The 13084-nt window shown below is 46.8% G+C and overlaps 1 protein-coding gene across 2 annotated transcripts in view; it reads left to right on the top strand.

Moving 5' to 3' along the window:
- SLC25A12 (solute carrier family 25 member 12) overlaps positions 1-12370 on the top strand; it is an 82173-nt gene extending 69803 nt beyond the window's left edge. Inside the window, exons 14-18 of one of the 2 annotated variants that reach the window (XM_084812762.1) lie at positions 5223-5363; positions 7634-7772; positions 8990-9148; positions 9321-9411; positions 11745-12370. In XM_084812762.1, coding sequence (XP_084668888.1) covers positions 5223-5363; positions 7634-7772; positions 8990-9148; positions 9321-9411; positions 11745-11940 — 726 coding nt within the window. In that variant the 3' untranslated portion in view covers positions 11941-12370. The remainder of the gene's footprint in view (positions 1-5222; positions 5364-7633; positions 7773-8989; positions 9149-9320; positions 9412-11744) is intronic. The other variant, XM_084812769.1, reaches the window with a different exon arrangement.
- The last annotated feature ends 714 nt before the right edge of the window (positions 12371-13084 follow it).

Genomic DNA, 13084 nt, shown 5'->3' with positions numbered 1-13084 from the left:
TCTGCTGGGCAAGGCTGGTGGTGTTCATTCTTTGTAAATGCTCCAGTACCCTCCTGGCAAAAAGGACCCAGTTCTACCAACGTCTAAGGATTACTGGTGGACTGATTTTACTCTTTTAGAGAGAGAAGTGAGGCTGCTGTGTGGTGGTGATGATGGGGGAGCAGTAGCCCCAAAGCACTTGTTTTGTGTCATACTTAATCCAGATTTCATCCTAAGCATCTCTAGTTAAAGGATTTCTGGTAGCAGGAGTGGGGCCGGCTGGAACTCTTGCCAGTCCAGTTTGGTAGTATTCAGCCAAATGGACTATTGATGTGGCTTAGTAGAAGCGGCTTGGCTTCTTTATCGCTTCTATGCTTGAGAACTGTGGCAGGTGCAAGGAACAGACATAAGGCCAGTGTGAAGGAGAGCTGCAAGTAGTCCCAACTCGCCTGCAAGGTAGGACAGGCCATGTCTGGCCTCAGGTCCCCACAAGACACCCAGTAGCCACCGTCCCAGGCCAAGAGGCATTGAAATTAGCACCGAGGTTACCCAGAAGGAATCACTCCCAACCTTAAGTTGGATAAATCTTAGTTTAGGGAAGTGGGGTAGAGGGAAAGGGAAGGGTGGAGGTAATAGATTGTACAGAGGAGTACAAAGCTGAAATACTCGAGAAAGAAACCCTTGTGCATAGAGAGCCTTTTAACAACACACCCAAGCAAAATATCAAAAGCTGGCTGGTCTATCCTTGTACATACCAGAGTAAGGGCCTCCCGAGATAGAGTCCAACCATCGAGCCAGGTCCAAAGGCCACCATAACGAGGGGAGACAACCACACCTATGCCTCAGCTCCTTTTAAGGCTCAGCCCCAGCAGCCCAAGGCAGATTCCCCCCAGCCAATCACCAGCCCAGTTCTTGGGTCCACCACCCTCACCCCAGAGGGGGCAGGATCTTCCCACCAAGCCCAGCTGTTCTCTCTTTCCCAGTTAACAAGGACTGAGCCTGACCTTGAGCTGCAGGACCGAGGAGCTCCCCAGATAACACACTCCCAGGTAGTTGCATCTGACGTGAGAGCAAGGCCTGGCTTCATGGTGGAAAAGCAGGCCAGTGTTCTTGACAGCCTGTCGACAAATAACGGGTGAGGGGATCAGGGCGGTGGTGAACGCCTCCCTTGAGGAGGGAGTGATGCCATCAGCCCTCAAGGAGGCAGTGATAAGACCACTCTTCAAGAAGCCCTCCTTGGATCCTCAAGTTCTGAACAACTTTCGCCCAGTCTCAAATCTGCCATTTTTGGGCAAGGTGATTGAGCGGGTGGTGGCGATGCAGTTGAAGGCACACTTGGAAGAAGCCAATTATCTAGATCCATTTCAGTCAGGCTTCAGGCCTGGGCATGGGACGGAAACGGCCTTGGTCGCCTTGGTGGATGATATGAGGAGGGCTCTGGATAGGGATGAATTCGCCTTCCTTGTTCTCCTCGACCTCTCAGCAGCTTTTGATACCGTTGACCACGATATTCTCCTGGACCACCTGGAGGGGTTGGGCATTGGAGACACCATATTACGGTGGTTCCAGTCCTTCCTCTCTGGCAGGTACCAGAGGGTAGCACTGGGAGAGGAGGTTTCGGACTCATGGCCGCTCACTTGTGGGGTGCCACAGGGTTCCATCCTCTCCCCGATGCTATTTAACATCTATGTGAAGCCACTGGGGGCTATCATCAGGAGGTTTGGGGTGCGGTGTCATCAATATGCGGATGACATGCAGCTCTATCTCGTTCAAATCTTCACCAGGGTTGGCCGCAGAATCCCTGTCCAAATGTCTGGAGACAGTGAGTGGCTGGATGGGGAGGAATAAGCTGACGCTGAACCCTGACAAGACCGAGGTACTTTTGGTGGGAGACAAGAGGATGTTGGGGGATGTTGACTTGGTTTTGAGTGGGGTACGGAAGACCAGGTCCGCAGCCTGGGGGTCATTTCAGACTCCCAGCTGTCCATGGAGGCTCAGGTGTCAGCTGTGAGCCGGACAGTGCTGTTCCAAGTCCATCCGATACAGCGGCTGCGCCCCTACCTTCCCGACCATCTGCTCCCATCGGTAATACATCCTCTTGTTTAGACTACTGTAATGCACTCTACGTGGGGTTACCCTTGAAGACGGTTCGGAAGCTGCAGCTGGTACAGAATGCGGCAGCTTGCCTGATTAAAGGCAGCCGCTGGTGTGATCACATCACTCTGGTGCTGAAGGAGTCGCACTGGTTACCAGTTGTTTTCCAGGCCAAATTCAAGGTGTTGGTTTTGACCTTTAAAACCCTATATGGTTCTGGCCCAACCTATCTCAAGGAGCGCCTCCAGCAACACCAGACAGGCCGCTTAACAAGATCAGCCTTGGATGGCCTTCTCTTTGTCCCATCAGCCAGGACAGCTAGACTGGTGAGGATGAGGGAGAGGGCCTTCTTTGTGGTGGCCCCCACTCTGTGGAACTCCCTCCCTAGGGAACTCCGCCATGCTCCCTCTTTAATGAGCTTCCGCCATGCATTAAAAATGTGGTTGTTCAGGCAGGCATTTGGGGTGGGTTAGGGTATTTTAGAAATATGATGTTTTTAAATGTAGAATTTTGTCGTTTTTAATTGTTTTTTTAATAGTTCATCGCCCAGAGTGGCTGGGTGACCAGCCAGATGGGCGATTAAGTAAATAAACCAACAAACAAACAAACGGATCACAGGGTGAAACTGATGTAGGACTGTCCTATTTGAGACTGTTGGAGTGGACTGGTTGAATGGTTAATGCTCCTCTATGAACAATCTATCTCCTGCACATTGAGATAGATTAGTTGAGATAGATAGATGCGTGTCAAGGAGAAAGCTGGGCAAGAACTCTTTTCCTAACATCTCATTTTCTGTGTGCAGGTACTGTGTGCGTATATAACATTTCTTTATATCCCAACTTCTTTCCATCATAGATCTCAAAGCAGTGTGTATAGTAGAACTCTCAGGCAGTGACTGCTGATACACCCGCTTAGCTTCAGCACGGTGGCTGTATCATGTGCCTTCAGACCATGCCCTGAGACCAGCAGGGCGTATGTAGTCCACCACCGGTAGCCTGAAGTGACACAGGCCACACACAGTTTTACCAGATGGCCTTCTGTTTATATAGGCCATCCCTTACATTCCCGTTGGACCAAGGGCTGTGCAGAGGGGAAGGCTGAACAAAAAAAGTTTCTCCTGAAGGTGCCATTCTCTTGTCTGTCAAATGGAGTCTTTGACAAGTTGGGATGGAAAATCTCAGGCTAAAGAGGTGAAAAATGTTTTCAGCTAAAACAGAAAAGTGCTAACAAATCCTGGCCAGGTTTAGCGCTGCATGTTTTAAATGTACTAACAGGTTTAATTTTGGTAGAAGCAGACAAGCACTTTAATCAAGTAGACGGAGAAGTCCGGCACTCTGCCCCGCAGTGACCCCCTGCACCTTGCCAGAAGTGGAGGGTGGACCCTATGGCATACCAAGGGAAAGTCTAATCATCCCAGTGCATTTACATGCTTCTGGAGCAAAACTGTCACATTGAATCTCCCTGTGAAATGCAGCTTTGTGAATGTCTTAGGTTAAAATGCACAACTTGGAGAGAGGAGCTCATGCAGCAACATCCTGTGAGGGATGGTGCTTCTGCTCTGCTAATGAAATATAAAACAACTTGACAGCTGTTAAATTTGTGTCATGCCCAGGCTGGAGAAATGGGTAATGCCTGCTTGCTTCTGTCTGTATTCTCCCCCCCCCCTCTCTTTCTTTTTACTGTAACAGATGTGGTAATGGAGGTGCACCCATTATTCACTCTTAAACAATGAATTTCCAGTTAAAATGGTAAAAAGCTCTCATATCCAAGCCTAAGAGCTCTGCCAATTATTTGAAGTAACAAAAGCCCATTTTCATTCAGCTCACTTTTTACCACCAAGCAGAATCCTGAAACACTGACAAAATGGCCCCGCGACACCCTTAATGCTTTCCATTTCTTTACAGTTGTACATAGTGCTTTCATGTTAAGGGGCTGTGTTAGTAAATCTGCATGCCCTAAATTGGAGGTGGGGCCCTCCAGGTGTTGTTGGACTGCAGCTCCCATCAGCATTAGCCAGCATTGCTGACAGTGAGGGATGCTGGGAGCTGCTGTCCATCAACCTCTGGAGGGCCACACATTCCCCATCCCTGCCCTAAATGGTTGTGTCCTCCTGCATTCTTCTGATCCCTGGGGCAGGCGGCTTAGGCACAGAAGTGAAAAGTCTCCTTTGCCAGGCTTGTGGGGAGCCAGGCTTCTTTCTCGGAACAACAGCCACTGCAAGCTCCCAATTCTGTATCTTACCTCCCCAGATATCGGCACTGGGAAGAGTTGGAAATGGTTGTGGGCCTTTAAGGAAAGGGCTGCTGAACTTCCACATTTTCACTGTTCGGTTAGACTGTTCCTGCTCCGAAGCTGCTCTTCTGCAATATTTAAAACTGCCGCCACCACATTCTGGCTGTTACTGTGTAGTCACAGTGCTGTCCGGTGAGACACTGTGCTTGGTGAAACTGCTGATAGCCACGGCACAGTGAGAGAAGGACGTGCCTGCCCTTATTTTGGATGGCCCAATGGTGGAATAAGGGGTGTGGGCCCGGGACAGCGTTGTGCAAGCACACTGTTGCTAAATGGAGGGTCACCCCTGATGACATTGGCTGCTTGTGTCCTTCCTGGGGCAATCATCCGCTCAGCAACTGTGGACTTGCACAGTGCTGGTTGCGGCACTCCCCTCCTCCACCACTGCTGCCGGAGCTGAAGAATAAGGGTGGGATGTCCGCTCCTCCCTCTGTCACTGTGCCATGGCCACCAGCGGTTTTGCCTAGTGAACAGCCTTACGGGCTAACACGATGTAGTCAGCTGCTGCTGGCCAGTCACATGTTTGATTTTCCTCTCTTCCCCCACTTCAGTGGCTGAATGTGCTTTGCTGCGTCAGGCTGTAGGCACAGAGCCAATGTGAAGCTGCAGTGGTACCATTCTGTCCTGCTACACTAAGCCTCAGATCAAGCGGATTATTTGTACTGCAAAACTGCCTTGGGGTTCCAGCCTCTAGAATAGCAAGCTGTTTGTTATTCATAGCCATTGGCTGATTCTGAATAATGGGCAATGAGTGCTTTGCATTGCAAAACATGGCTGTTTGACCAACTGGGGACCGGATCAAGATATGCTGTTCTTTGGGGCAATGGCTTAACTGTATATTTCCTGTGGCCCTGCAGGCAGGAGGTTCCCAGGTCATCTTCACGAATCCCCTGGAGATTGTCAAGATCCGCTTGCAGGTGGCAGGAGAAATCACCACTGGGCCCAGAGTTAGTTCCCTCACCGTTCTAAAGGACCTGGGGATTTTCGGGCTTTATAAGGTATATTTTCTCTTTTTTGATGCTGTACCCAATCAGTTTTGTGCTAAATTTACCAGAGAGGCTGTTGGAAAAAAAACAGAAAAGAGGTTGATGTGTATGTGGTGGTAGGGAGGAGAAATCTTTTCAAATTTGAAAACAATCTCTTCCTGCAGGGTAGCCCCATAGTTGAAAATGGAGAGAAGCCCACATTTATATTAGTGGCAGTGGGATGTACAAAAACACTCCCCCGCTTTCTTCCATGGGCTTTTGTACTGAGCTGCAGGGGTCTGGTACTGCAGGTCTGCTGGCTTCTGGCACGGATTGTTTCAGATGGGGCGGGGGGGAGAGAAAAAGTTTATTTTGCTTCCATTTTATGTTTGATTTGGAGGCCCAAATTGTTAACATTTTTTTTTGTCTCCATCATCTCTATTGATACATTCGCAGCAGGCTGCTCTCTTTGTCTTAATAATGCAACAGTAGTGAAACAGTAGTAGAGTAGCAGGATTCATATCTTTAAGAAGTTAAGTGATGGGATTTGTCAATAATGAATTCCATTTAAACAACAACAACAAAAAACAGCCAGACCCATACTGTACTGTACTTTAGCAGAATGCCAGTCAATAGATTCTTTCCCTGCAGGTCTCCTTACTTCCATCATTACAGATCAGAGGTAATGGAGCAGAAGCTATTAGTTTTCTTAAACTAGGAAGAGTATTTCTTCTGACACCCTTTGCCAGTGCAAGGGGCTAATACGTAAATTCAGCCAGTACAAGCAGCTGTGCCCTTGTGAAATAGCATTACGTCATGTTTATTTATGGCCTTGTGATGACACCTTTGTAAATTTGCTTCTGCAATGGCAGCTTTCCTTCAGAAGTTCATCAGTTAAGAATCATACAGCAATAGCATTTTTCTACAGGCATTTTAATAAGTGGAGCAACTGGCTGTCACTGCTGCTTGTAAGAAGAATGGGACTCTGTCCTTATAAACCACACAGCCATTTTAAATGAAGCTTGAGCAGATTGCTAAAAATGCAACCCAGACCCATCCGAATGGAGCGAACAGATTTTGAAGGGGGCAGGTTATAAAAATTTTGGCTACGGCTGAGATTGAAGTAAATTCCAAAAATAGTGTCTGCACAAAGCCACCCATAACATATGCCCCTTAGATTCTCCCTCCGCAAACTGCCCATGGATTTCACCATTAGTGCACTGGGCCTGTTGTAGGGGTAGCAACAGAGATGTCACTGAACAGAGATAAGGGGAGGTAACACTGGAGTCAGTCAAGTAGAATCTACTGCCCGCAGGGTAGAGAAAGGCAGTGGTCATGAATGAAGTCCAGAAAAGATGTTGAAGAGTGCCACCTCCCACTGCACACATTGACCCAGTTCGCAAGTCACAACAACATCCGGTTTTTAAAACCATGGGTTGTTGTGAATGAAGGGGGAGAGAGCAAGTGCTAGTTCATGCCACCCAATCACCCCCATTGCATCCAGGCAGAGCTAAACAAGCCAGGGACGCTCCATCCCTGGGTTGTTTGTTGTAATGTCCGAACCCAGAATTGTGGGTTGCTGGGGGAAGGACAACCCAGAGTTAGAACATGGATTAAAGCTCTGGGTTGTCTCTCCCCCAACAATCCACAATTCTGGGTTCTGACATCACACTAAACAATCCACAGATGGAACCTTCCTGGGTTTTTTAGCTCCATGGGAGGGCAGCTGGGAGCCAGCACACTTGCTTGCCCTCACTTGTTCATGTGGCTACCCAGGGTATAAACAAACTCTGGGCAGCTGCGACGCGCAAACTGGGTACTAGTCCCACAGCAAAGCATTCTGGCTTTGGAGTTGCTATTTCTCCATCTCCTATTTCAGCCCAACAGATTACTCTGGATGCTTGGCACTTACAGCTGTAGAGCATCTCCCATAGCTTTTGCCGCCAAGGACCCTTAGGTCTTCTCGATCGCTGCCCCAACTACACACAGGATCTCTTCCTCCTGTTCTGTCGGAGGGTTGCTATTCCCTTTTCAGTTGTTTGCGCCGACTCCCCCCCCCCCCCTTGCAACCAGTGCAAAGAGCCCAGCACTCACGGTTGTATCTCTCACTTGCTGCAGCACAGTCGCATTCTCTCATAGCCAAAATGTTTCTGTTTAAGCTCTGGGAGAGATATGCCACACACCTCTCCACTGCGCCTGGGAAGTCCCTGGGTCTCTGCCCAGTAGCCTTGTGTGCAGAGACAGCTTGAATGTCTCCTGTGTATATGACTGACTTGTGCCTCTTTCTCTTTTTCCTGTGACAGGGTGCCAAAGCATGTTTCCTCCGAGACATTCCCTTTTCTGCCATCTATTTCCCTGTATATGCCCACTGTAAACTGATGCTTGCAGATGAAAATGGCCACGTGGGAGGGTTTAATCTCCTTACAGCTGGTGCTGTTGCAGGTAACTTTATAGCACAATTTGCAGACTGTTCTCCCCACCCCCGTCTCCCCACTCCTGGCAATAGTTAATATTCATCAGACCCATGTATAGGAAGCTAATATACTATTGTATCTAACTTAATCTAAATTTGATCACTTTTATCCTTGGTGGGAGGTAGTGTAATTTTGATGAGAGCTAATTACATTTGCATAATGTGGATAAACAGCTTAATGCAGCTCAGCAACTTGTAGTCAAATTTGGTCTCTTGGCCTCAACAGGGGGGTGGCAGTTGTTTCAAAGCGCTCTGCGTTGGAGACAGTGTTTAAATCTCAGGGAAACATACTGGGGAAAGTAAAAATGGTCGAGTCTCATTTTCCTACAGTTGGGAAGAAACTCTTAATCTGACAGTATATGCAGAGCGAGAGAGTCTTTTTTCAGGTGCAGGGGCAGGGTTAACATTCAGGATCTTTTTGTAAGAAAGCTAAATTCATTTCGGCTGGAACTCAGAAGGAGAAGCCATTAAAATATTTTCCTAGAAGCAGAAAGCAAACGTGTGGCACATGCACGCAGAGACCATGGGTGTGGAGGGGATCACACAGAGCTTCTTACTTGCAGCCTCTGCTCTCCTTCCCCATGCTAGCTCTCAGCCTGGCACAATGCAGTGCATCCAGTCACTGCTGATAACATGTCCTCCTATGCTTCATATGTGTATTAACTTGCAGCCTGCTCCTATCCGTGCCTGCAGTGGCACATGGTACCCCAGGTCTTTGTGAGAAGATAAAGACTGACCTTTGTTTGCAGTAATTTTGCTTAGTTAGCAGTATCAGTTTGGAGCAATGTACTATGTTACTAGATAAAACACTGGCAGGGAAAAAACCTGGCCCAAATGCTCTTGGGACCACTTTCCTCAAATTATACATACTAAAAATATAGTGTTTGATGTTCGAAAATACATCTTTTAAAACACGTCAGTGTAGTCAAATGCTGCAAGGTGCCTCTGCTTTGCCACAGCTCCTGCTAGCACATATGCATGTGGCGAAATGTATTCTGGCATTAAGTGTGAAGCTGTGCAGGAGAGGAGAGACGGGAAGAGCTTCTTGTTGTTTGCTTCGCATTTTATTTTAAATAAACAGCGTCAGCTATTCTTCGAAAGTGTAAAAGTTTACAGATGCATTCTTTGGAGCCAGAAACAGTTCTCTGGTGCTTAGTCTCAACGAAACACTCATTTCTCCTGAAAGGTGTGCCTGCTGCTTCCTTGGTGACCCCTGCTGATGTCATCAAGACGAGACTGCAAGTGGCTGCTCGTGCTGGTCAAACAACGTACAGCGGAGTTATTGACTGCTTTGGGAAGATACTTAGAGAAGAAGGCCCTGCTGCTTTCTGGAAAGGAGCTGCAGGTAGGAAAAGTATTTCATATATGGGGGTGGGGGGAACCCTTACCCGTTTTAATTAATGTGATTAAACAATATGAGTGTAGTGGACCAAGCCTTGTAGCTATTTCCACCGTGGTCACCTTCAAAGCCTGCTCTACTGCTGTACTAGAAACACTGCCTTTCTTCTGTTCAACAGCACGAGTGTTCAGATCTTCACCCCAGTTTGGAGTTACTCTACTGACATATGAACTTCTGCAGCGTTGGCTCTATGTTGATTTTGGAGGCATGTAAGTACAATTGATCATCCCCTAAGTCTTGGTTGAAGTAGGAACCATGCATTAGCGTTTTTGCTGATGACCCGTCTAGGTACGTTTCCATTAATTTGTTTCGAAATACAAAAAAGTCCTAAGAACCAGCTCCCTGCAGGAACCCACAAGCAGGATCTGAGTGCAACAGTGCCCTCCTGCCCATGTTCCCCAGCAGCTGGTCTACAGAGGCATACTGCCTCTGAACTGGAGGTGGCATATAGCCATCAGGACTGGTAGCTATTGATAGCCTTCTCCTTCAGGAATTTGTCTACCCCCCTTTTAAAGCCATCCAAATTGGTGGCCATCACTACATGTTCTGGTAGCGAATTCCATAGTTTAACTATGCACTGTGTGAAGAAGGACTTTTATCTGTTCTGAATCTCCCACCAATCAGGTTCATGGGATTACCTTGGGTCCTAGTATTATGAGAGAGGGAGCAAAATGTCTCCCTTTCCACATTCTCCACAACATGCATCATTTTGTACACCTCTATCACGTCTCCCCTTACCCTCCTTTTTTCCCAAGCTAAACAATCCCGGATGTTGTAACCTTCCCTCATAGGGGAGATGCTCCAGTCCCTTGATCATTTTAGTTGCCCTTTTCTGCACTTTTACCAGCTACTGGATACCTCAATGACTTGTTTTAAATATTAGTTTTCCCATTAGTATCTGCTTGTGGCACAGAATCTGCTATGTGCCACAGTAATAACTCGTTTGCTGGCACAGAAAGACTTGGGATATTTAGAACAATGAAAGAAGAAGTCTGGAGATCTTTATTTCTCCCCACTTCCAAGCAGCAAGAAATAAAAAGGTTTACCTTTAAAGGCAAAATAACTTTCCCAAAAATATTATGCGTTGAATTCAGAGTTTGCTCCTACTAGCAGAATCACACCCTAAACAGAGTTGCACTCTGGCAGCAATGGGGAGGCAATTTTTGCTAGTTTTCCCTCCCCAGAGCAAATTGTCAGGGGACGTAGGTGGCCGCAGACAGAGTGAGGAATCAGCAAAACTTGCCTCCTGTCCTGTACCACCAGGAGAAATGCTCCCTTGCATCAGTAATGTTCTGAGGACAAAAAGAGCCCTTCCATTTGTAGAAGGCAAGGTCTGCATCCAAGCCTATGGAGTTTGAAAGCATCTATGAGTACATCATTATAATACGGGAGACTTATGTATAAATACTAAGTAATGGTATTTAAAGCAATATTCCCAAAAATTTAATATATAATTACAATGTTTATGTTTATTTGATGTTTAAAGTCAAGGGCCACAATCAGACAGAGTTGAATTGCATCTGTTGAAATCAATGGTCTTAAGTATTAAGTGCCATTTACACTGTGTTGAGTGGTGGCCAAGGTATATACATTAATTCTAGATGTACATGAACTAAGTTGTTAGCTGCTAAAAAGTTTCAGGTATTCAATGTAATCGGGATTGATATGAGCCACCTGTACAAAAGAATGCTTCATGGAGGAGGGTGGGTACCATGCGTCCAACATCTGGCCTGATTCCGGCTACATAATTTTGCTTATACATTCCCGAATGCATGGATGAGGAACCTTCGGCCCATGGGCCAATTTGGCCCACAAAACTGGCCCGTCTAGCTGCAGTCAGGCAAGGCCCCTCCCCTTCCAAAGAGAGAGGGAATGGGAGAGTGACTGGGTGCTTAGTTCCTTAGCATTCAGCCAGCACTTCTAGGAACACGGCCGGGAGTGTCAGCTGAGTGCACTCCATTCATCCTTCGTTTTCCTCACGCAGAGGAAGCCAGGGATGAGTGACGGGCACGCAGCCCGCACTTCCAGGAACTAGCTGCGTCCCGAGTTTAGTGCTCAGCAGGCTCCTGGAAGCACCGGCAGAGGGCACTGCACTCATCCCCCGCTTTCCCTACATGGGGCAGGCGAAGGACTAGCAAAGGTACTTCTTGGGTGAGGCCCTGCCTGGAAGAGCTGGAGTTGGCACTTCAGCCTGTAACCCAATGAGACTAGGGGGTGGGGCTCTGCCCATTAACATCATCCAGACTGTTGGGTTGGAGTCTGTGGGGGAGGGCATCCAGCCCACAGACCCAAAATGGTTCCCCACACCTGCCCTAATAGGTGATTGAAAGGGTCAGTTTTGATCACCTGGTCTGGATTTACTTGCACCCGTACCCTAAAAGGTGATCAGCACTGTTAAAGCTGACGGTGTTAAGCATCTGAGCAAGCAGGTGTAAGTATGTGCAGAGATCCGTGTTTAAAGAGAATAGTGCTATGCAGGATCAAGTTTACTGCTGTTATCTGCTGACGCTGAACTCTACACTTTCCTGTTCCTTTCCCTCAGCAAACCGTCTGGTTCAGAACCTACACCAAAGTCTCGAATCTCTGGCCTTCCTCCTGTTAATCCTGAACACATAGGTGGATATCGACTTGCCACAGCTACGTTTGCTGGGATAGAGAACAAGTTTGGCCTCTCTCTTCCAAAGTTTCGATCAGCAGGTGTTGCTTCAGCCCAACCCAAAGCAGCAGCTGAATCCTGAGCTGACTGTTCAAGCCAAACAAAGGTGGTGCAATGGACAGAGAGCTGCGAATAGTACTCTGCTCCTCCAGCCAGCTGCATGATGTTCTAGCTGAACGGAGAATTGACATTGAATCACTCCTTTCTATACAAAACACAGCTAATCATTTGCACACAGGAGACTGATTCAAGCTTTAAGTTCTATGCACAGACCTCGCCTCTCATCCCAAAGGCATGAATTAGTTACCAGAGCTTGGCTTTGCACAGCTTGCACTCCCATGTTACTGTACATATTGTACATCTTTGTACAGAGACATCATCATGGCACTGAAATGCAACTGCATTTGTAGAAACAGGTATTGCAGTTCTAAATAGTTTGAAATGTACAGAATGTTTTGAAAGTGTTTTATTAAAAATCATGTGACAATAAAATTTATTTAAAATCAAAGCACCGTAGTTTCATTTTCTTACTTATTTACCCATTAGGAAACATAGTTTTTAATAACAGACTGATTACCCAAAAGAATAATCTTGCTATATTCCAGAAATGAGCAAGAGGTTATATACAAAACATGAAAATATTGCAGTGTTTTATTTACCATTACAAACTAGCTAGAATGAGGTGTCTGTGCACGCATGCATGCACATGCTAATATGGCAATATGATCACGACACAAGGAATTGTGTGGATCCCTACTGGTTAATCAAGACAACTTCAAGTACCGTATCTGTTTTTTAAAAATAGTGTTATGTGTAGAGGTATCAGCTGTGCGTTTAGAAAAAACAGGTCCCGTAATTCTGCATGTCAAACATACAGACAATCATTAGCAGTCCACCAGTGCTGTCCTTAGGCAGTAATTGAGAAGCTCCTGGGTGGAGCAGCCTTGTGTGGTGGCAGCAGCAGCATTCTCCGAAAATGAATCTGTTTGGCGAGAAGATGCCCTCAAGGTGCAATTTGCAGAGGAATCTATCAGTGGAGATACTTGGGAGAGGAAAATGAGAGGAAAGAGGAGGCCCTACTCTTCCCTGTAAAGGTCCTTATCTATATATGAAATAACCTTATATCACACAAACGAATAAATGAAATTCTTCAGGTTTAAGTATTAACTGTGTCCTAAGGTAGTCACACATCAGTCTACTTTTATTGAAAAGATCCATTACCAGTT

The sequence above is a fragment of the Heloderma suspectum genome, chromosome 1 (genome assembly GCF_057233095.1).
Source record: "Heloderma suspectum isolate Gila_16-S chromosome 1, 16-S_ref, whole genome shotgun sequence".
In the NCBI taxonomy this organism is placed as follows: domain Eukaryota; kingdom Metazoa; phylum Chordata; class Lepidosauria; order Squamata; family Helodermatidae; genus Heloderma; species Heloderma suspectum.
The sequence above is the reverse complement of the archived record's forward strand: the minus strand, read 5'-3'. Positions and strand labels throughout refer to the sequence as shown.